Below are 24,751 nucleotides of genomic sequence, written 5' to 3' on the forward strand. Positions count from 1 at the left end.
CACAGTGTCTTCAAAAAGAGATGGGATCATAGGAGTGTGCAGCCCTGTACTTCTCCTCAATGATCACAACTCCATCGCTTCCTCTGTGCTCATAGTCAGCGTCAAAAGCAGAGGAAAAAGCCAAACATGATGCCCATCAGACACAATAACTGCTGATTATTTATTGGGTTGTTGCTTCATTGAAATCTTTCATGTCTGATCTTCATGTAAAAATGATAGATTGAAATGAAAAACTCCCCAGTTATGTGTATGTGTACTGCCTTTATAGTCTCAATACAGCACCTTGAACTACTATAGTGGGTTTATTTCACAATAATTTGGCGTCAGAAATATTGGTAAGATATATTGAGTGTTTGACTACTTATTGAAGATAATATGGAAATATATTCTAAACCTACTGACAGCTATTGAAATAATTTTTTGAACTCATGAGACAGTTTACAAATGTTGTGTATTAGTAATAAGAAAGAAGCAATGCTATGAATGAATACATTTTATTAACAGTTCTTGGAAACAAATTTAAATCTTAGAAACTTTTGTGGAATTCCATTTTTCTAAGGGAGCCAACTTTGCTGCTCATGGATCCCCAGTCTAAGTATCTTCTGTACTCCCCGGGTCTAAGGAAGTACTGTCGCCCCCTGAAGTTTGGCTGCTCATAAAAGATCCAGTATCCCTCATGCACAGTGCAGGAGTGGATTTCATGGTATTTGAATTCTTCATGTAGATCAGGGCAATCCTCAGTAAACTCCATCATCTGCCCTCTGAAGTCCTCTCTCTCGTAGATCTGGATTCTGAACGTGCCTCGATACTGTGAGATGAAACAGTAAGGAACAGTGTTATGTTAAGTTATGTTATGTTATAGGAGATAGCTTGGATAGCACGTAAAAGCCCCAGTGTACATTTTACATGGAGTGAATATTTGACCCCCAGCTACTAGTTATAATTGATGTAATAAACATTTTGGCAGAAAAAGAGCCCAAGGTTGTGTTCTCTGAGAAACAGAATCCGAACTATGGATCATTGATTGTAAATAAATGAATTTAAAATAAAACACAGACAGAAACAATTGAGAAAGGTACAGCGAAATGTATTATTAGGCTCAAGAGTGGACAAATCAGATAAGACTGAACACTCTAAACTGCCCTTACATTTGCTTGTTTCTACTGTTTATATTGCCTTTTTTCTAAACAGATGCTTAACCCAATTTATTGAACTCATATATAAAGTATACAATAAGACAGCAAAATAACTCATGATTTAATCTGCAGAGGAATCTAAGGAAAACCAGCATGAAAGGGTTATTTTCAATTAGTTTTAATTGATTTTAATTATGCAAGAAAATGCAATTCTTAAGCAGAGTTGTAAAAATCATTGACAATTGCACAATACCCCAAATGAAATACCATAACCAGGCAAAGTGTGGGTTGTACAGGTGCATTAGTAATTACAGACAGCCATAAACAATAGTCGTTTTTGGCGAACACAGTAACGTTAATGGAGGTTCACCAGGGCCGGACTGGCTACTGGGCGTTTTGGTGTGCTGCCGAGCTGGGGGCTGATTTTGTTAATTGGGACCTGCGTGTTTATTTCAAAACACACTCAGGTCCCCATCAACGAAATCAGCCCCCACCGCAGTGAAATAAGCTCCCAGCTCGGCAGCACACCAAAACGCCCAGTAGCCAGTCCAGTCCTGAGGTTTACGAAATGTTATTTCAAAAAATGGTCTGTCTGCGCAGATATCAACGACGTTTCGACCCTGTGGAAGTATAACAGGGTTTCATCAGGACTGGTGATAACCAGGGGAATTGCAAAGCGGATTACAAACAGAGAGGCGAGTCCCTGTGAAAAATTTAATCGTGCCAGCAAAAAAGTGCACCGCAAAATAAAGTAATACTCACAGGGCAGTTCCTGGTGGGTAATTCAAGTATTCTCAATGAGCAACAAACTCAAATGTAGGATTTGGAGGATTTCTGCGAGTGAATCTCAATGCCACCAGAGGTGCGTAATAATATGAATGCACTCACGGGTCCACGGTCCAATAGACCATCAGTGTCTCAGGGTTCTGAGACACTGGCAGTCTATTGGACCCATTGACGGTCCATCGGACCGCTGTGAGCGAATCTCTCATTGAGGAGTTCACATCCTGATCCCACATCCGGTACTAGGCTGGTTATGAAACAAGTTTTTGGTCTGTTTAAGCGACACCCACCCACCCCCACTGGGGCCCTGCGTATATTCAGTGCCCTTTTCTTACTCGGCACAGCCGTGTAAGGTTATTCTCATTATTATAGCAGTTTTTTCTGATAAACCCCACAACCTGGAAGCTTTTCACATTCACTTTTAAGGGCAGTGAATAGGTAGCTGTTTTTAGGTCCATTTGATTTTATTAAAATTATATGTATAAGAAACTTAGATAAAGGGGTTTCAACCTTGTTTTTTCATCCAATGGTATATTCACATGTTGCTTCCTTTCACTACAGCATACAACATGACGCAATGGATCAACCTACTTCAGCCAAAGGCTTACATCACATCACAGCATTTAGGTGCCAGTGTTTTTGTTTTTACTGTAATATTACTTTAGCCTTGGCTTTGTTTGCAGAGCCTGGTGTGATAGCAGGACACCTACTACCAGATGAGAGTGCAGGGCACATTCCATCTTTATATTTTCCTCTCTCCTCCCAATGCTGAACAGTTCTTTTGAAGTGGTTTTTTTTCACCTGACTGCTGGGTTTTTTACGCCATGGACTCTTTTTGTCCTTCTTCCTCTTTCCTTTTTTTCTTTCCTTCTATCTTTATTCTTACTTCTGTCATTTTTCCTTCTTTGCCTCTTTCTTTCTTCATTCCTTTCTTTCATCTTCCCTTCTTTCTTTCAGTTTCTTTCTTTCCTTGTTGGGCTGTTTCTGCCTCTTTTTATTTCTTTCCTTCTTTGCTTGTTTGTTTCTTCCTCCTGTTCTTTCTTCCCTTCAATCTTCGTTTCTTTCTTCCCCCTGTTTCCTTTTTTCCTACTTTCTTTTCTTCTTTTTCATTCTTTCCTTCTTTCTTTTTCACCATCTTTTCCAAAGGTAAGAGGTATTTTTGCTTTGTCTGTGTGAACAGACTTAAAATAAGACCTTTTGATTTTACTGAAATGATGTGTATAACATAGTTACCTACTGTGGTTGTCAACCAGATTTTGTCAATTAGTCTGTGGTTCTGTCACTCACATTTTCCTTCCACACACTTCAGCATGCATCAAGGTGCAATGTGTCAGACCACTTCAGCCATTAGTTGATTTCACGATAAGTTATGGGTTGCTGCCCTTTCACATCAACAAACAAAGTAGTTCCTTTCAGTGCCAGGCAGTACTAATCATATTTTGTTCGACCAAAAACAACACTTTTGCCTTTAGTCAATTGTTTTGATTAAATTGATAAGTGCCCAGCAGCTTCCTGAATAATAAAGCTTGGCAAAAACATGACAAAACAAAACAAGAATTTCCAAAAGCTGGAGGCCAACACCATATCTATTGGCTTTGCCAATGCTTGTTTTTCCAAGTCATGGGAATAATGTCTTTTACCTCCTTATTTAGCTGTAGGACAGGTTTGGCAAAGATAAAACCGGTCAATGCAGACGCAGATGGGAACCGTGTGTTTGTTTTGACCAAAATTGGCCTGTGTGCTGCACGTACAGTGACTAGGAAGATCTCCAAGTTAGTGGATTGGCCACAGACATCACAACTTGGAAAGTTGGAGCAGTAATAACTTCTTGGGCCATATCATGAACTGCACTACTCCCTCACACAGTACACAGTGGTTTTCTTGAATACTCTGTCTACAGTGTATATGTTTTACCCAAAATGTCTATGAATTAGAACATTAACTGCGGACAGCACTGCTTGTAAGCAGAGAGAGGCAACCAAAAACAGCACTGCATGCACTCACTCAGAGATATACAGAAATAAATGTGCTTTGAACAATGCATTGCCAGAAAACCAGTTGCACATAATATAACCCTCAGTGTTTCCAAACTGTGCTGTATGCAGTGCAGATATTAACTAAATGATTTTCCGAGATTATATATGTGCCACAAGTGCAGCACTATTGGTAAAAAACACAAATGGACAGATCCCTATTTGCGCACTGAATGGCATCATGATACAGCATATATTTAGATTGTTGTATGCAGAATGCACCACTTTTTGCCTCTGCATGGTGAATATACTGTGACCTAATTCTTACGTTTAGGGGTTTGCCTAGTGTATTGGCAGTGGAATAATCATTAAGGTCATATGATTATGCATTGTTTGTCATAGTAAGTACCAAGGAGATGACTACAGCTCCTACTGTTTAGATGATTTAAGTGGGTAAATCTGCCCCATTTTTAGGTGGGCTGGCAGAAGACATCCTTTGCCCAACCAACACTGTTCAGATGACAGTACAAGTGTTAGTACAAGTGTTGTCATCTGTCTTAGATGCGTATCAGTTGTCTGTGTTACTACCAACATGGACTAGGAACCAAAAGCAGTCCTGGCAAAATGTTCAAAACAGCCCACTAACATTCCTCCGGTGTCTCTGCCAAAATCCCTTTTCCATTCAACCACACTCTGTCTCCCACTCTATTTCTTTTCTCTATCCCACCTTCTCCCCTTCTGTTCTCTTTGTCTCATCTCTATTGATATGACCCACCTCTCTCTCTCTCTTTCTCTCTCTCTGAGGGGCTAATTTTGATGTTGTGACATTCGCCACCTCCGAGCCAGCAATGGCGACTGTCATGACATCGTAACTAGTGAAACCCCCCGCCATATTACAAAGGTGGGGGTTTCGCGGCAGATGCAAAGTGCGCCTGCAGCTTTTCCTCCGGTCGGCAAATGTTCCAATTGCCGGCCGGGCGGAATTGGCCCCTAATATGGTGGCAGTGCCTAGCAGGCACCGCCATCCATATTAGGATAGTGTGTTGTGAAAGGCTGGCGGGATGTTCTTTGAGGGCCACATGTGGCCCAGGGGCATGGGGGTGCACTTGGGGGGTATCCAGCAATCCTCCCTCCATTTGCATGCACAAAGTGGCAGGCACCGCACGGTGCCTGCCACTTTGTGCATGCAAATGCACAAAATGCCATTTTGGCATTGTGGCGGCTGCCGCCGCAATGTCAAATATGCAGGATGTGACCGCCAGGGTGGCGGGCGCATTCTAATCAGGGCTGCGGCACTGCCGCATGTCTGTCGACTGGTCCCGTTTCCACGGGGATGGCCAGTGGACTAAAGTCCGCCATCCATCCTAATAAGACCCCAAGTCTCTTTTGCTCTCCCTGGAACATCTCATATGCTTGAGGAATGGACCATGGAGAGCTGTGAAAAGTTACAGTGACCCCAGCCAGAGCAGTGAGTCATCGAAAACTGTTCTCCAATGGCTACAGCCCTCTGGCAAATGCCTAATGAGATAAATGGCTAATCCAGCTCTTTTTCTACAAAAGAACTTACTGGTAAAATAAATCGGCAGGAACGAATATTGTCGTTGTAACCCATCCACCGCTGGAAGTCAGGGTATTCTCCTCGTCTTAGAATGTACTGGTAGCCCATATAATTGGGCCGCTCATATAGAACCCATGGTCCGCTTTCCACACGGATGGAGTTGCACCGACTGAAGTAGGAGGAAAGGTCTGAAGAGTCAGTGCTGCACTCATAAGAGCGTCCCTGAAAGTTTCGATCCTCATAGAAGATAATCTGCAGTATAAAAAGGAAATGTGTAAGTGAGCTCATTGAATTTATACACCTATTGGCAAGATATATATGTCTACACTGTAGGCTTTTTTCAAAGACTGTATTTACAGTACCACTTACTTATTACATCATGCAATTCACAAATGGGTGTACGGAGAGGTTTAGAGACAGATATGGAGGGGTTTTGGGGTGGACAGACACCCACCCACCAAAGAGTAAGCCTGTTGCTATTCACAAACTTTACTTCTAAAGTTGTTACAGTCAAAAACGACACACATCAGTGGTTCATGTATTCTAACTCAGACCTGAAGCAAGTTTAGTACTACAAATGGCCAATCACTTCTTTTATATATCTTCACAACTGCTCTCATATTCCAGTAGCCCTGCAGCAAATGTGTATGTCTGGGTGAGGAGCACGCCAATCTCACCTCTATGAACACCCAACTAAGAGAGACATACACTCCGCTGAATTAATGCTGCATTTAATTCACATTTCGTGTGGAAAGCACCATGCAGTACAAAACACCCAATGCATTTGGGCATTAATAACTAATTGGTCACAGGTAAATATAATTTCCCAGAAAAACAAATAAATACACTTTAATGTGGATAAAATAAAAGAAGGACAAATGTACCAACGTTGATAATCTCATATTTCGGCCATCTTGAAGTGTAACAAAGGTATTATGTGTGTGATGTCGAATAGCTTTTTAATCTTGCCTAAATGTAAATGGGCATGGCAAATCCTCATCCAATGGCCTTATACTTGAAAGCTATAATTCATGACTCATGCAAACTGCAATTTCGTGAATGGCTAATATGCAAGAAAAATATAATCAATACATGATAAGTACATCATCCTTCTTATACCTCCTATTCACAAAAAAAGCTAAATCAACAAAAGGGCAAATTAAACCTACTTCAAACAACATAAAACCCAAGGCAACTTGCCCCTACTAGAATACGTAATGACGGGTTATCAAACAACATTTGACCTTATACTATCTTAATTATATAGTACAATCAAAATTATCTACACAACACAGTAACATTATTTATAACCAATGCCCCATTCCATATTCAGGACATCATTAACTGAGCAACAACTGAGTACTTGTCTCTCTTGCCTGGATGTTAACGGAAGTGAATTGGAGATATGTATATATATATATATATATATATATATATATATATATATATATATATATATATATATATATATATGCATATATAAATAATTTAACTTTTAAAGTACATAGATAAAAATAAATATTGTATGATAACATATTTTAATGACATTTTAGATGATTAAAAATAATTACAACTTCAATGTACTGATAATTACAATGATCTTAATGAATTATATACATATTTTTGTAATTTTTATTATGTACAAAATAAATCTAAAGTAATCTATTGACAAATGGTAAGTTGATATGTGAGTAGATCTACACAAGTCTATGAGATTTTGGATGTCAGCGCAAGCTAAAATAGCCTTATCAATTAATTGGGTTGGGTAAAGAAGATAGAGAACCAGCTGTGTGATATGGCTAATATATTATAAATTCATAATTACAACGTTGAATACCCCATAGCCTCCTCAAAAAGGGAATTGTCTGAATTGGGTTTGATGATTGGGAGAGAAAAACATTTCCGATACCTGAGGCAAAAGCATGCAACAGCAGATCTGTGTGAATCATGGGAAATTAGTTCTTCCTTCCAGTATTTATATGCCCTTTCTAATCATTTAATGTGGAACAAAATCAAATGTTTAGGCTAGGACGCCATCCTCTCTGGAGAATCTTCCTTTAGGAAGTAAGATGGGCTGGGTGGATATAGATTGAAGATACAGTGTACAATGGCTCATATTGTATTAGATTGTTTTTATTTTTTAATGTGTGCTGCAAAATCCTAAACCATTAAAAAATACATATAATATGATATAAGGATCTGTGGCAATACAATTCCTATTTATGTATGCAATATATGGATGTAACCTGTGCAATGGCAAGATTTTTATTGGTTTTCAATGATTTTGTACTCTGATCATGTATATTTTCAGTATTTTAATTATCTATTATTTTAGTCTATTGTACATTTTAATGGGTCTTTTTAAAATTGATATTGTAGTGTTTAAGAGACATTTCTCAAACAAACTTAAGTTTTTGTCCTTAAACGGGACATTAACAAAAGTAAATTTACTCTTAAACTTTAGGGGCTGATTACGATGTGGGGTGGACAATACCGTCTTGTAAACGGGACCAACCAACCTCCGGTCAGCGGTCCTTAGCACCTGATTTGGATGCGACGTTGGATGTTTGGTTGCATTCGAACATTCGAGCACGTGTTACGGCCGGAAACCGACAATAGTACATGCTCCCATAGGGAAACCAAAGATCACGCACACAAGAGTGCCCTTCTAGGGGCCCCCAAACATGCTTTCCGATTAAGACCGGCATGGAAACCCTGCCTGAAGCCATGTATCTTAATCCCAAGGGCGAAATGACCGCTCTTTGCGATTACAAGCCGGCATCTGACTGGCCGATGAGCTCCTTGAACGACCGACGAGTTTTCATAATCAGCTGGTTGGAATTGAAATCGATGATGACGGTTGGAAAGCCTCTGATTGCTCACCTGTTGCTTATTTCATTTTTCCTTGCTGAAGGCGTCCTGGACTGCGAGCGCGAAGGACTCGCTCTTCCTGGTGCTGTTGTGCTTTTGACTTGCTTTTAGCTCTCAGCCTTCACTCCTCGCGGAACCCGCTTCGCGGGTCCCGCATCGTCAGCGGTCTTTTGAACGGCGCTTTACAGCTTTGGCGCTTGAGCTTCTGAGGCGGTGGTAAAAGCAGGGCTGCGAGCGAGGGGAGGCGCAGGACTACCTGTCCCAGGAGCGCCTTACCCTCGGCATCTACACCAGCTGACCCGCTCTCCCTGCTGGCTCCTCCCCCACCTCAGCGCAGCTAAAGGCCAGCGAGTCAGCTCCTTTGGCGGATTGCTCACCTGTTGCTTATTTCATTTTTCCTTGCTGAAGGCGTCCTGGACTGCGAGCGCGAAGGACTCGCTCTTCCTGGTGCTGTTGTGCTTTTGACTTGCTTTTAGCTCTCAGCCTTCACTCCTCGCGGAACCCGCTTCGCGGGTCCCGCATCGTCAGCGGTCTTTTGAACGGCGCTTTACAGCTTTGGCGCTTGAGCTTCTGAGGCGGTGGTAAAAGCAGGGCTGCGAGCGAGGGGAGGCGCAGGACTACCTGTCCCAGGAGCGCCTTACCCTCGGCATCTACACCAGCTGACCCGCTCTCCCTGCTGGCTCCTCCCCCACCTCAGCGCAGCTATATATCTCCCTCTCGGTACCGCAACGCGGGAGCGTGCGGGAGCGTGCCGGGAGAAGCCCGGGACAAGGGCGGGACCGTCTGAGGCCGTCAGAGGCTGAAGTAGGCTGGGCTGGGCCCCCTCCCTTAGTTTTTGTTAAATTTGTATTTGGTTGTTCTATACACTGGTTTGTGGTATATTTTAGAGAACTTGATTAAATTTATTTTATTTTGTTCCCATGACGGCTAAGAAACTTCGTTCTGGCCGTGTTTTAGTAGGGAAATCCGGTTCTAAAACGAAATCCAACCCTTTACGTAACAAAATTACGTCTTCAATGCAACTTAAAGGCCAGTGTCAGCTTTTTAATTTATGGGATAAAGGGAAAGACAATTTGTTAGAGTCACAGACCCTAAGCGAGGCTCCTGATTTGAATGCTCCGGAGTCCGTTAATATGGTTATTAATGTGTCTTCTACCTTGAGTGTGGCTCCTAGTCCATCTTTCTTGATACCTTCTAGCCCCACTTTATTAAGGGGTTTGTCTTTGATGTCACATGAGTTGCAACTAAGTCCGAACGCTACTTCAGAATTATTGGGTAATAAGGCTTTGAAAACTGATAGTTCTGTTATTTTTCAAGCGCCTATTTTGGAAATTCCTAAAGTTATAGTGAACCCTAGTCCTTCGTTAGTTTTACCAGTTAATCCGCCCATTTTAGAAAGGGATTTTACTCTACCTGATATCGATTTAACAGCACACAAGGACAGGATGTTAGCCTGTCAGGGGAAATCTAGGAGTATCCCAAATCCAAATGAAATTATATCCATTTCAAGTGCGGGCCCATTAAGTAGTACACCGTCTAATAAATTAGATTTTTCCCTTGCTCAACTAAATTTTACCTCTTGCTCTGGTCCTATTTTGAATAATTTAGCTGAGGGGTCCCCAAGTAATGATGGGAAGTTAATCTCTAACTCATTATTTTCTTTGGAAACCATTTTATCCTCAATTTTGAGCCTACTTGAAAAATTCGTGGGAGGCTCTGAGTGTATGTTTGACACGGTAACTCAAATATTGCAAGTTCTTTTGCAAAATAAGAATGGAGCAGTGTCTGATTGCCAGCCAACGCTTGTTTCTTCGTTGGAGATCCCTAAAACTATTGCTCCAGGTATTCAAATTGCACGGGAGTCCGTTCAAACTCCTCTCTTTGTGGATAGTCAAAAAATAATGAACCCAGCAGTACTTCCAGCTGATCTTAAAACTGAGCTTAAAATTGTTAAAGCAGTTTCATCAGGGGCTAATTGTGTAGCTTCCAATTGTGATAAAATAGAGGAAGTTTCTATGTCCCCAGTCAATCATAAGCTGGAAACTCCCTCTCTCTTCCCTATATTTTCCGTACAATCAAAAAATGAGGAGATTTGTATAGTAAATACTGGAATAGCTGACAATTTGCTCCCTCTAAAACAAAAAAAGAATAGATTAAAAAAGAGAAAACTTATTCGAAGAATCTCTAAAAAAAGACAGAGAAAACTGCTATTTGATAAAAGTTTGGAACCGATTTCGGAAGATCCCCCTCAGGCTGAGCATTCTTTTGTTTCTCAGGAAAATATGATTGTTCCCCCTAGGGTGGAACTTGCGTGTACAGGACCAGGTCTTACTTCTTCCACTAATCCCTTTCTTTTTAAGGCTATGTCTCCATCCTGTAATCCTTTCTCTTCCCATTTGAACCCTTCAGCAAGGTCTCTCCAAGATGTTTCTAAGGCACTTTCTCCTTCTGTTAATCCTTCTTCCTTCCCTCTTAATCCCTTAGCAAGGCCCTTCCAAGAAGTTCCTTTAATTGTATCCATACCTCCTAAAGAAAAAATACATGTGGATACTTTGTTTCTTGATTTTTTTCCCTTATTTGAAACAGACTTGATCCTAAATAGATCTGCCTTACTTACTTGTTTCAAAGAGATTGAGAGTTTAAAATTAGTTCAAACATCTGATTTGGATGTAGTATATCTTCTTAACTCTTTGATAGGGAGATCTACAAGGGTGAAATTTCAATCAAAAATAGTGTCTAATCTTATTTTACAGTGGGCGGAGGAATTGCAAATCAGAGGTATAGACGTTGTGCCTTTCTTTGGGGAAAAAAGAAATCAAAATGCTGTGGCCAATCTGTTATCTTCCCCCAGTATAGGTTTGCTTTCATCTGATTGTTCTAGTACTAGATCGGAGGACTTAAAAATATGCATATCTAGGAATGAAAGGCGAGTGTTATACAAAAACCCTCCACTTAAACAAACTGTGAATGATGATCAGTCTAAGTGGAGTTGGTTACCTGGAGTTTTAGCAAGTACATCTGGTTCCAGTAACAAACTGCATTCAAATTTTTAACAAAGAGTTGAAGTTTATGTCGTGGAATACTTCAGGCTTTAAAGACCATAAGGAGAAATTAGGCTTTTTAGATTCCAATGCGGCAGATATAATCTGTTTACAAGAAACATGGGTGGAAGGTAGATTAGCGCTTGAAAAGGATTATTTTGTGTTGGAAAACGGTGCTATTGCTTCTAGAAGAGGCCATGCAAAGGGAGGAATAGCATGTTTATTAACAAATAGAATAAAATGGAACTATTCACACTATCTCGATCCAGGGAAGTTGTTCCAGGCAGTAACCTTAAAAGATGTATTTGAGGATTCCCCGAATTCATCGTTGGTAGTAATAAACATCTATATTCCCCCAAATTGTTGCTATAATGATAGTTTAAAAACACTGTTCTCCTTTTTAACTAAAATTAAGGATGCTTCTCCACCTCCTCATGTATTAATGTTTGGGGATTTGAATTGTAACATATCCAACTGTGGATTGGATGTATTCAGAAACATTCTCAGGGAGGAGTCTTTGAATATACCTCCGGCCCAGTTTCCAGTCAAAATTAAAACCAACAAAAGAGGTAAACTTGTCCTAGAAGGTCTACATAAAGTTGACTGTTTAATAGTAAATGGGAGGCTCCCTTCTGACATCCCAGCTGCTTTCACGCATAAGTCAAACATGGGAAAATCTATTATAGATTATGTTATGGCAGATTACGCCTTATTTTCCCGGTTGAAAAATATGAAGGTCATAGAGTCTAATCTTAGTGACCATAATGCGTTGATGCTTTTAGTCTCTGTCAGTCTTCCAAAAGTAGATTCTTGGAGTATGGATACGGACCTGGTGAATTTTGACTCCAATTCTGGGAAATGTTTCTGGAGCTTCCGCACTTTTGAAAGTTTGGAGGCTCTGTTGAACCAAACGGTCAAGAGTTTATCTCTTTGGGAAGGGAGAGAGCTGTTAGGTTTTGCTAATTTTTTAGAATCGATAATTTCCATAGCGGAAAAGAAACCCTCTGTGAAAAAACTTTCTACAGTTCCTTGTCCTTTGCGGGCTTTAAACAGAGAAATAAATAAAGTAATAAGGGGGCAATATTTATCATTTTCCCAAGAAGCCAAGCAAAGGTTGTTAATTTTAAAAAGAAGAAGAGTTAGGCTTAAAGCCCGTTTAAAGCGTAATAAGGAAGACTCTCTCTGGATTCAACTGAGAGAAGCTTCGTATAATGGCCGAGCCAAGACTTTCTGGTCTTTAATTGGCAAGGGATGTGGGACCAGAGCCAGCGCCACCCCTATTGCCATTGAGGAACAGATTTGGGTCCAATATATTGAGAATTTGTACAGCAATAATAATTCTCAATTTTCTACTGTGGAATTTAATCATGTCTCCCATATATTTGATTGCCCATCGATAAAGGATATTGAATTTGCTATTAAGAACATGCGTTCCTCTGGTGCGATGGGGCCAGATAAAATCCCCATCTCTGTTTTAAAACACCAGAGTGAACTTTGGAGCAAAATTCTCTTTCCTGTATTTAAATTTTGCTTTTTGAATGGAATAGTCCCCCCCTCCTGGAAAGGAAGTATCATTGTTCCTTTATATAAAAAAGGGGCAAGAGATCTTCCTCAAAATTATCGCCAAATCGCTTTGCTTGACGCCATTGGTAAAGTTTTCGCAAAATGTGTTCTTATTTTAATGAACCAATGGGTAACTGAGTTTAAAATCTTGCCTGTTGAACAAACAGGCTTTAGACAAAGTCACGGAACCTTAGACAACCTGACCGCTCTTCATGTTATTACGGAAAAATATGTGAAAGTCCGTGGTGGTCAGGTTTACGGCGCCTTTATCGACTTCTCCACCGCTTTTGACAAAGTGGATAGAATATTGCTTTGGAGAAAGTTATTTGATTTAGGTATGCCTCCTTTTCTTATTAAATTAATTTGTGCACTTTACTCAGATACCTGGTGTAGAGTTTTACTGGGAGGTGAACGTGGTTTATCTAAAATAATTTTCACTTCTAACGGGTTAAAGCAAGGTTGCCTGCTGGCTCCTTTGCTGTTTTCCCTTTATACAGTTAATTTACCTGCGGCCCTCTCAGCATGCGCTGGTATTGCCCCGTCTTTGGGTGGAGTTCCAATCGCATGCCTTATGTATGCAGATGATATCCTGATTTTGGATCTTACCCCGAAGGGCTTGAATAATCGTTTGCAAGCGCTGTCTGAATACGCCAAAAACCATTACCTATTGATAAATACGGCAAAAAGTAAGGTGATGTGTTTCTCCGGTAAAAAGAAACCTAAATTTCTTAATTTTCCTTGGAGGGTGGGGGACCAAAAATTAGAAATTGTGAAAGTTTATACCTTTTTGGGCAAAATTGTCACAAGTAATCTAAGTGACAAAGCACATTTGGATAATAATTCCCGGAAGGCTATTTCACAGGGAAAGAGCTTAGTATCATTATACAAAGCAACAGGGAGAAGGCATTTTTCTATTCTTCTTGATGTTTTTAGAGCAAAAGTCCCTGCTTCCCTATTATATGGCATAGAGTTAACAGATTTAAAGAAATGGAGTTTTTTAAACTGCGCAGAAGGGAAAATTCTGCGTAGTTTGTTATCTGTTAGCACAGCAAATTCTACTGTTTCCTTAAGACAGGAATTGGGATTACGCAGCAGTTGGGTACAAGATTTGGCCAGTGTTATACGTTGGGTAGTAGGTATAGCAAAAAGTGAGTCCAATACCTTAAGAGAGCTTTTAAAAAATGAATTGCTGGGAAACTTTAATGACTACTCTTTACTTGTAAAAAACTTCAGATTCGCAGTGGTGCAATTGAAATTGGATGAAGAGACATTGTTTTCTTTATCATCTTATCAATTAAAAATTATTTTGAAATCTTCCACATGGGAACTGGGGTTTCGTCAGGATAGAGATTCCCGGCTGTTAAAAAAAGGTAGTACTCCTGTTATAGAGTCCTGTATTTTGCGGAAAGCTCAACCTTATATGTACTGGAACATCTCTCATGGCGTTCGTCGCTTAGTGTACTTATTAAGACAAAATCTGCTTCCGTTGAAAGATCTGTGTGCTAGATGGTATGGACATTCAGCACTTTGTGATCTTTGTCAGATGTATGACCAGGACTTAAATCATGTTATTTTTGTTTGTCCTGCCCTGATGCCTTTTAGGCGTAGATGGTTACGACCAATTTGCCTTCAACTCAACATTCTTTCAGCTTCATCATTGCAGGCGGCCTTGATTAACCCACCGAATGAAATGTTTTGTTTTAAATTATATGTTTTTTTTAAATGTTTTTTGGATCTGTATTAAGTTGTTCATATTACTTTTCTTTTATGGAGTGTTGGTAAGATAATTTTTATGTGCTTTGCCTGGTATGTATATTTTGATTTTTATGTGGACCTCCAAGGAGTTCCTTTATCATAATAAAAATAAAACTGAAACTGAAAGCCTCTGACGTTTGGTCGGAGCTTTCCGACAGCAATCGTAATAAGCCCCTTTGTAGTAAATGTACAGCTTTTGTCTGTTTACCATTTCGGGGTATAAATGTACTACGAGGTGCAGACTTAAATGTCCCTTTCCACTGTATGTGTGCTTTAAGCAATTTGGGCCAGTAAAGTCAGGTTAAAGTTGACATTCCTTATTTAAAATATCTGATGTCTGTGCTGTGCTTTCATGCACTTCAGCTTGAGGTGTATGCTATTTGACAGTTACTTCATTTCTCTTGGTAACCTTCTTCGGAATATAGAGGGCAAGTTAGTGTATTTGCCTTCGATTTATTTTCTATGGTGTGATACTAATGTTAAATGTATCTTCTTCTTACGTGAAATAGGGAATAGTGTCCCAATCATGATGGACTGCAAAATATGGGTGTAAATTGTGCACCTGCCACTTTACATTAGTGAATACTGCACAAAATAAAAGGTGCTTAATTTACTTCCGATTCCAAGTTTCACGCATCGGAATGAGGAAAGAGCACATATAGATCATGTTATTTAGTTGACATTCCGGATTAGCAGGCGTTGCCCACACACGTAGCTGCTAGCACGACAGCTCTCCCCCTCCCCCTCCCCACTTCCTTTCTCGCTGTGACGCTGCTGAAATTCTCTGGAGGAACGAGATACAGAACCATGGCAGCCCAGGCACGGATAGATGTGCCAATCCCCTGTGGTTGCTTCGAGCAAGAGCAGCGCTGAAGTGGGGAAAGATAACCGCTATTCATGGAATTTGAAAACTGTTCTGGCGGCCGGTCTGAGGCGGTAACAGCACTTGAATCGTGGACCTGCAACCACTCTTTGTTTTATATGGCGGAAAACACCCTGCAGAGCTCAGGGATGGAATTAGGGGAGGCTACGGCTGTGTTTCACATGCCCCTGCTGAAGAGGCTTCTTATTTATAAATTTAGGAGGAGGATGACTTTCAGCTGCCTCCTCCTGCTTTGGCTTGTTTTCCTGAGGGGGTGAGATATCTGAACGGGCACAACCAATCTGAAACAGCGAAGAAAGATATTAGTGAAATGCCAGACCAGACCACCGCTTCACCAGCCACCAGGTCGATACGGAGGGCCCAAAAAACACCCAACACAGGGTGGAGCTTAAAACTAATGCACTTTTTGAGTCAGACAGGCAAGCTTGATGACCCCTCAGACACTGAGAGAACGCCTGAGATAGAGAATAATAAAGATCTCTCTGACCCTTTGTTGGACCTGCAGCTGGATACAACCTGCAATGTGGAATCCGAGGCCAAGTTCTAAAAAGAACAGAGATGCAGGGGGCTAACAGTGGTACAAGCACAAGCCCCAGCCCTCCTAAACAATACCTCCTCTTCCAATAATATTAGAAGCAACAGAACCCAGCCCCGTCTGTACCAGAGAAGGCTACGCTCACTAGAGAACTGGCTGGTCTCAGCCTTTGGCACAACCACAAGAAAATATTCACCCAGGGCTGTCTCTAAATACCTCCAATGGCCCTCTATCTCCTCAGGGCATTCAACTGCTAGCTAGGACCTCACAGGTTTCAGTCAGTGAAAATGAAGAGAGGGATGAAACATTAAGCCCGAAGCTGTTACCAAGAAGGATGCCGGAAGATGGAGAGACATTGATTCAAAATATGCTGGCTACCATACTGATCGAAATTGGGGATCTAATATAGTCCCAGGCTCTAGAGATTGTTCACTGCATGAACGGCTGCTCAAGTTGGAGGAGAGTTTATCCAATACACACAAAAGAATTGGTGAGGCAGAGAGTCGCATCTCAGAACTGGAGGATAAACAGGAACCAGATAGAGCTGAAGCTCCAGGATTTAGAGAACTACAATAGGCACTCAAACCTTCGCCTAGTGGGAATCCCGGAAGGGTGCGCAGATGCTCAGGTATCAAAATGGGCGGCATTGTTACTGAAAAAAGAAATACCGGAGCTAGAAGGGGACTTAACAATTACAAGAGCTCAGAGAGTCCCCACTCAGAGACAGTCAAACGCAAGATTCCCTTGGACAATATTATTGATCTTCGTGGACTACCGTGTTAAGGAAAGAATACTGAGTACTGCTATTGCTAAGAGGTCCTTCTCTACTTTGGAAATCCCACAGATTAAGATATTCTCAGACATGTCGGTGGCAACAGCCGTGCATAGAAAAGAGTTTGTTAAAATGATCAATTTATTCAAAGAGAAGGGGGCTCAGGCATCGATAGTACAATCAAAACCTAAAATGTTAGCCAAAGAACACTTTCACATATTTACTGATATTCAGGATGCTCAATTGATGTTATCAAATTTGTCTGCAGGGGAAATGTGTGGTTAGCTCACAGTGCTGCAATTTACTCAGTTAGTCTCACAGTAACGCATTGCTGAAGGCGGGAGGAGGGGTGGAATGGGTGCTTAGAGCACTAGTCGTCGATGGGGGAGCTGGAGTGCGCAAAGGATGCAATACAATGGCATCCAGTGTTAGAAGGGGGGAGAGGGAATAGTGGGTGATACCATGTTACAGGGAGGGCACAAAGAGTTTGAGGTGTTTAGGGTGGCGGGGTGGGGCAAAACATAAAAGGAGAGTTCAAATCTAAGTGCTTAACAATTTCAGGGGTTGTATCAAATGTACTATATAGGTCATATCATCTGTTTTCATACGAAACTGAAAATAGAAAGCATGGGGAGAATAGACATTGCACAGGACACTTTATCTGAACGGATAGTATACAGTTATAATAGGAAGCAATGCACACTGCACTGACCAGTTATCTGTTATATTATCTGTTTACTTTAGTACGAGTCACTTTAGTCATTTTAGGTAAAGAGGTTCTGAAAGTAATCTCTTTTAATACTAATGGACTAAACAATAAACGAAAGGCTCAAACAATAGAAAGCTTGCTGAGAAGCCACAGCCCCGATATCATACTCCTGCAGGAAAACTCATTTTAAGAACACAAGCAAGGCGAGTTGGATTTTTTAACAATGGGCTGTTTTTTATTGTCTATCTAACGCCAGCTGCGCACAGAAGGAGGTATTGATTTACATAGATAAACATGTATCATTCCAGGTGAAAACCACACAGACAGATTCCGGGTGGAGTTAGGCCTTTGTAAATGTGAGTTTCAACCAATTCAATTTTACCAAAGCAACAAATTACGCACCGGTCTTAGACAACCCGCTCCCTTTGCTCCAGCTCAAACAGGTTTTAACCAATATGCTGGTTCCATCATATTGGGTGGATACTTTATTTTTCTCCAAGAACCCTTAATCGATTCCGCCACTAAAGCTCGAAAACAAAAGAAGCCACAGATGGCTATTGCTGTAGCTAATTGCAAAATAGATTTAGATCTGATAGATCCATAGCGATCTCTGTTCCCTTGGAAACAAGCTTTTTCATGTTTTTCAGCAAAATCTAATAGATCTAGAATAGACTACTTCTGGATCTCACATGGTCTGAAAATGATCTCTTATGAGGATATATCAAAAAACGCTTTTTCAGATCATTTAGAGAGGGAGGAATGGTATACAGAGGTAAAAAATGACATTGATAGGTTTTTTTAACCCCTTCCCTGAGCTGCTAATTCTGCCGTGGCATGGGGGAGCTAGGGGGTGGGCGTGGCGCTTCAGTGCTCGTGACGGCTCCACACCGTCATGAGTCACGGGTTGCGTGTGCTCATGATGGCGTAGTGCCGTCATGACCCCTCCCGCTCATTAATTCACCCGCACAGGCGGGGAAATAGTGCTGCGTCGGCGGAGCGGCAGCGGCATGACAGCTCCATGCCATCATGAGCACACGGCTACAGTGACTCATGATGGTGTGGAGCCGTCATGAGCACCCAAGGGGTTAATAATGCAATGCCTGAGTAAGCATTGTTGGGATGCCTTCAAGGTGGTATTACCGGACTTTATCACATTGAAAGAATCCAACAGCAGATGAGTAAAAGGGAAATAAGATCCGAGCTCAAATTTAGGCTTGAGCAAGCACTTAGAAAGCATGCCAAAAATAGGAATGTAATTACAAAAAGAAACTTCCTCAGGCAAAGTTGGATATGCAGGAATATTACTATCTGCAGGGTAACATTGCTAACACTGTCTACCTCCAGAGTGTATATGAGGAGAGTGAATACACGGGGAGATTACTCTAACACACAGATAATGAGTTCCTTGGAGTCCATTTTAAGTAATTATGAGAAAATCTATCAGACGGATCCCCAAATAACAGCAGATCACATTATAAGGTTCTTAGATAAACTGCCATTTCCATCCCTATCCAGAGAGCAAAGCGAAATGGTAGCGGCTGAGTTCTCTCTTGAGGAGATGGATACAGTAGTAAAGTCAATGGCTAACAGCAAAACAGCTGGGGAGAATGGACTACCGGTAGAAATATATAAGAGGTTTGCCCCAATTTTAAATATGCCACTGCTAATGCTTTCCAACCACATAGTAAAAGGAGGAGAACCCCCAGCATCCTACCACACCTCTGTGGTAGTTAGTATTTTAAAAAAAGACAAAAATAAGGAAAACGTCACTCCCTATAGGCCTTTCAGCCTTTTTAACATCGATTACATAATTTTTACAAAGCTACTTACCAATAGGCTCAATAAGATCATGGGATCAAGGTGGTTTTGTAGCAGGCAGGCAGCTCTCTTCAAATACAAAGTTTTTAATAGAAGCTTTGGACTATTTTACCCAGAACAAAATAGAGGCACAGGTGTTATTTTTTAGACGCTGAAAAAGATTTTGATTTGATATCCTGGAAATGTCTTTTTTTAATTCTTGGAAGATTTGGGTTCTTGGAAAAATGTATACATATAGTGAAACACCTATCGAGGACTCTTCAGCACAAATAATTATTAATTCTAGAAATATAGGTAGCTGTAGAATAAATAGGGGGGACAAGGCAGGGATGTCCTCTAGCCCCAATTTTGTTTGCTTTATTCATAAAACCTATGGCAATAGCTATAAGACAAAAAGCACTACAAACAGCACCTTTGCAAGGCATGTCCAACATAAAATTATACGTCAATGTTATTGTTTTATTTCTCAGGCCGGGGGAGAGTATTCAAAAGGAAATGTTAGCAATTTTTGCAGAATTCCAAGCACTGGGAGGATACAAAATAAATAATGTTAGGACGGAAATCTTACTCTGCAACTGTCCAGGTCACACACTAATACCTGATTTCCAGCAACTACATAATTTGAGGCCTAAGATATCTTTAGGTATATTTGTGTCAGAAAATGTGAACAAACTGTATACATTGAACTATGTCCCCCTAGTCCAGAAATTCAAGCGTTTATATGCTAAATGGATTTAACTCCCAATCTCAATAGTTGGAAGGGTAGCATTAATACGAATGTCTATTTTACCATTATTTAATTTTCTATGCGCAGCAATCTCCTGTGCATTACAAATGTCTTTTAAAAAAAAAAGAAATAGATGGTCTATTCTCATCTTTTATATGGCCAACAAGGTATCGAGGCCAGCACAAGTAACTTTAAGTAACCCATATGAGGAGGGAGGGTTAGCCCTTCCAAACTTGAGGGAATACTATTGTGCACATTTTGCAGATAACACATATAGATTTTTTTAAACTACAGTAATCTCCCAAGTACAGATAACTTTTTTTATAATAAAGAGTCTGAAAGAATACATTTTAGATCCTATGAGGCTGGTGAAGAATCCCAAAAAAGTACCCTATAAGGTCTTCTAGTGGTTTTAAAGCATAAAGCTCAACTACTTAAGTATTTTAAAATACCTAAGATAAATGGCTCTGCACGTTTGGCCGACCTTCAGGTTGGGGAGTTTAGGCTGATCCATTCTAACATATTAAAGAAATGGGAGGAGAACGCATATACTTATGTGGCAGATTTTCTCAGCTCTGGACAGAGATAGAATGCTGTCTGAGTCATTGTAAAGACATACTTAAATGGCCCTTTATCCAAATAGGCCACCTTTTAGAAAGTAGTATTGATTCGTCCGCATTAAGTGCAAGACCAGAACTCACTGAGGATCTATTAGAAACAACTAGACGCAGACCAATAAGTAGTTGGGTAACATTTTTTAATAAACACAAGACTGTAAAATTTTAAGAAATGTATGAGAAAGAAGGCCTACAGATTTCGAGGATGGTCTGGAATAGAATTAATAAATTCAGCACTACATTATTAAGAGATGCCAATTTCAGGAGAATGCAATTCTACACTACATGGCTGATATATAGGAATCCATCCTTTCTCCATAGAGTATATCCTCAGATGGAGGATAGATATTTTTGGTGCTTAGAAGCAGTGGGAGGTACATGGACTCACATTGTTTGGGATTTCCCAAAGATTAAGGAATTTTGGGAAGAAATTGAGAAATAATGCAGAATGAAGCTAGGTCATCCACTAGTTATTGATAGATATATTGCAACTCTTGGATGTTCCCCAAACATAACGGTATACATTATACAAGAAGAAGGGCCTTATATACTGGCGAGATCACTAATCCTCCAGAACTGGCGAAGTGAGATCGTACTTACTTTTCATTGTTGGCAGGCTAAATTACATAGAGTAAGAGTGCTGGAGAGACTTACAGGTAGATGCATCAAGCGATTTTGCGAGTGCAAACGGTGCAAAATCGCAAAAATCGGCAGTTTGCGCCCGCAAAAATGGCATTTGAGATGCATCAAGGGTTCATGCACTCGCAATTTAAGAATTGGCAAATAATTGCGAGTTCTCAAATTGCGATTGCATTTAAGGAATCGCAATTTGCGATTCCTTAAATGCAATGCATGAACCATTCCAAGATTGCGAATTCGCAATCTGGGGTCGCTATTTACTGCAAATTCAAACTACGTGGTAAATAGCAAAAACTTAGAAATATGCACTTTAGTGCATTTTTCTAAGTTGTATATTACACACACACATGTCCTTGGGACCTGTGAGTGCACAACACCAGTGAACATTACCATTTCAGGGGTGCAACAGGGTGTCCTTTGGACACCCTGGCACCCTTGAAATTGCGGCACATTTGCGATTCGCTAATTGCTAATTGCAAATAACGAATGACTCCCCTTTCATTCCAATGGGCCTTTAGGCCCATACGAATGAATGGGAAAGCCATTCCTTATTTGCGATTCGCAATTAGCGAATCGCAAATAAGGAATCACTAGGAATTGCAAATAACATTGCGATTCCTACATGCATCCCGTTTTGCGAGTCTTTAATAGCGAATCCTTAAAATTCGCTATTAAGGACACGCCAAACATAACTTTGATGCATCTGGGGGTATATGCCCTAAGGTCGGGCTCGTACACTAAGTTTGAGAAACGCTGGAAGTCCATAGGAAGCTAGCCAGTAGATTGGATTATATAAGTTAAGTTATTAAGGGACAAATGTGCAATATGTGTTTTCTATGAGTTTTTAAAGTATTACCCTCAGCGATACATCTGGAATATATACTTTATTGTATATTTATGCTTTGTGGATGACATGGGCCAATCAAAATCGGGTACTCTAATCACTTTATTTTTATACGAATATTTGTGTAATAAACTCTCAATAATAAAAATATATATTTTTAAATATATAGATCATTTTATTTCATATTCTGGGGTGCACAATCCATACAATTGTCATATTTACACTTGTGAAGGATTTGCATCAGATTTCACCAACTGCAAACTTTAGGTGCAAATACAATATGATGACTTTCTGGGACAAACAACGTTTGTGCTTAAAGCAGGGTTACCAGACCCATCATAACTGGGGCCGAAATATTTGATAAAACAGGTTGAATTATTAGCAAGAGGATCTATTTCTTGTGACAAGTACAGGCATAACGGTACCGAGTGCTGCACAAAGCGGTTGTTTTCCAGTATGTACCAAATCTGCCCTGGAGTGAGGTTAATTCAAAATATGTAGTCAAACAGCCCTGGACCTCTCCCTCGAAACAGCTAATAAGGGTTGAAATCAGTGTTAGCTGTGGCAGTGTTGTGCACGTCATTGTACATGTAGCCAGACGAAACTGGTCTCAGAACCCAGCCTTTTCTTTTGTAGATGCTTCCGACTCCGAATCAAAGAGAGGATGCCTGACATCTGTGTGTCAAAAGGCAGGTTCTTTTATTTCCCTTTTAGTGTATACTTTCTACCCTACCCCTGTTACCTAGACCATTTTATTTAGACATAGACTTGGGTTTGAGGACAGATGGTTCAAGATTAATGTTCTATAATAAAATAAGGGAATCTGTTACCCAAAATGCGAAAGACTAGTTCATCAAACCCAAGTTTCAAAACCTCTAACTGTGACAAACATTCTGCAATTCTGGTCTTTAATTAATAAGAGGGTGTCAATTTTCAGTTTGAGATTCTATTCATTGGGCAGCATTGGTTTAATCTTGCCTTGTATTAACAGTACGCCCCTCGGGCAGCACAATACTCGAAAAAAGAAAAACACTGCAGTTTGAAAAAACTATGGGGGTCATTATGATGGCGGATTTTCCGCATACTCCGGGCCGGCGGAAGCCACCGCCGGCCCGGAGTATGCGGGAAATCCGCCGAGGAGGCCTGCAAGACCCACCGCCAAATCAGGATGGCTGGTGGGTCTCACAATCTGTCCGCCGCTTTTCCGCCGCGGTCGGAAGGCGACCACGGCGGAAAAGCACTAACATGGCAGGCGGTGTCTATCAGACACCGCCAGCCATATTAGGATGTAGGGAAAGTAATGCTTTTCCGCGGCGGCTTTTCCGCCGTGGAAAAGCATACGGACAATCACTTTGGGGGCCCGTTGCGGGCCCCCTGGGTGAAGGTTGCGTGGGGGGTGCACATGGGGGGTACCTATGGTACCCCCCTGCCTTTGCGTGCACGAAGCGGCAGGCACCGTGCGGTGCCTGCCGCTTTGTGCATGCAAATGCACAGCTTTCGTTTTTTACATTGCAGCGGGTGCTGCTTCAAGCAGCACCCGCCGCAATGTAAAACATACAGGATGTGACCGCCAGGGTGGCGGTCACATCCTAATTGCCATGGAGGGACCGCCGCTGCCCATGCGGACGGTCCCTCCTACTCAGGGGTGGCGGACGGACGCAAGTCCGTCCGCCATCCTAATCGGCCCCTATATGTGAAACAGATAATCAGCCTTACCTTCCCCATGTTGGCTTGTGTTACGCAGTCGATGTATTTGCTTGTGCTCTCAGGCAGCAATCCATGTAGCACTTATATACGTTCACCCCTGAAAACAGTTCAGGAACCCAAACAAAGGAACTTTTTGTGTGGAATCACAAAAGAATGTGTAGCTCTTTCACTATCCATTTAGTTGCGCTTTTCATTGTGAGTTTTTTCCTTTGTGGATTTAGATTGTTGGATTTGCTTACTGGAGGTCAATTTGCAGGTAGCAGAAGCTACTGATCTGCATGCCACTGTGCTCCTCTCCACGTTTGTGTCTGTGCATCATGTGTTATGTGAGAATGTTTACTGCATTCCATTCGTTTGTGGTATGTCACAGATTTTCGGTGACATCCCTCAAACATATGGACCGAAAGCATCCAAACAGGTCATATGGTAGATTCATAGCCCCCCACATTCAGATGGGACACCATACCACTTAAGGAACTAGAAAGTCATTATATCACTTGCAATGGAAAGAAATACAAACAGTCTCTACTGCAAATTATGAAATGAATGGGCAAACAGTTAAGAAAAGCATGGGTGTGGGATTCATAGTGTAAACTATCATATTGTGTAGGGTTATGGATGCAACTGCCTGAGAACCTTAATCTCAATACCACTTATTTATTGGTGGATGCCTCAACACGTCATTTCTGATCACATTAATCTAAATAATTTTTCCACTACATGTGCTCATTTTGTAGGACAGCAACTCAGAGCTAAAGTAATGCCTTAATGATCTATGATCTCATTAACCCTTACTACCTCCTGGTTAAGGCCTCTGTGA

General features: G+C 41.0%; 1 protein-coding gene across 1 annotated transcript; it reads right to left on the reverse strand.

Annotated features, from left to right (window-relative positions):
• Positions 1-478: 478 nt before the first annotated feature.
• On the reverse strand, positions 479-23,976 carry LOC144824600 (gamma-crystallin M2-like). Its single transcript, XM_078683653.1, has 3 exons — positions 23,941-23,976; positions 5,460-5,702; positions 479-808 (listed from the first exon to the last, which is right to left on the reverse strand). Exons 1-3 carry the CDS (start codon positions 23,947-23,949, stop codon positions 527-529), a joined length of 534 nt encoding a protein of 177 aa, XP_078539779.1. The 5' UTR covers positions 23,950-23,976; the 3' UTR covers positions 479-526.
• Between the last annotated feature and the right edge of the window lie 775 nt (positions 23,977-24,751).

This window comes from Lissotriton helveticus, chromosome 3_1 (assembly GCF_964261635.1).
Source record: "Lissotriton helveticus chromosome 3_1, aLisHel1.1, whole genome shotgun sequence".
NCBI lineage: Eukaryota > Metazoa > Chordata > Amphibia > Caudata > Salamandridae > Lissotriton > Lissotriton helveticus.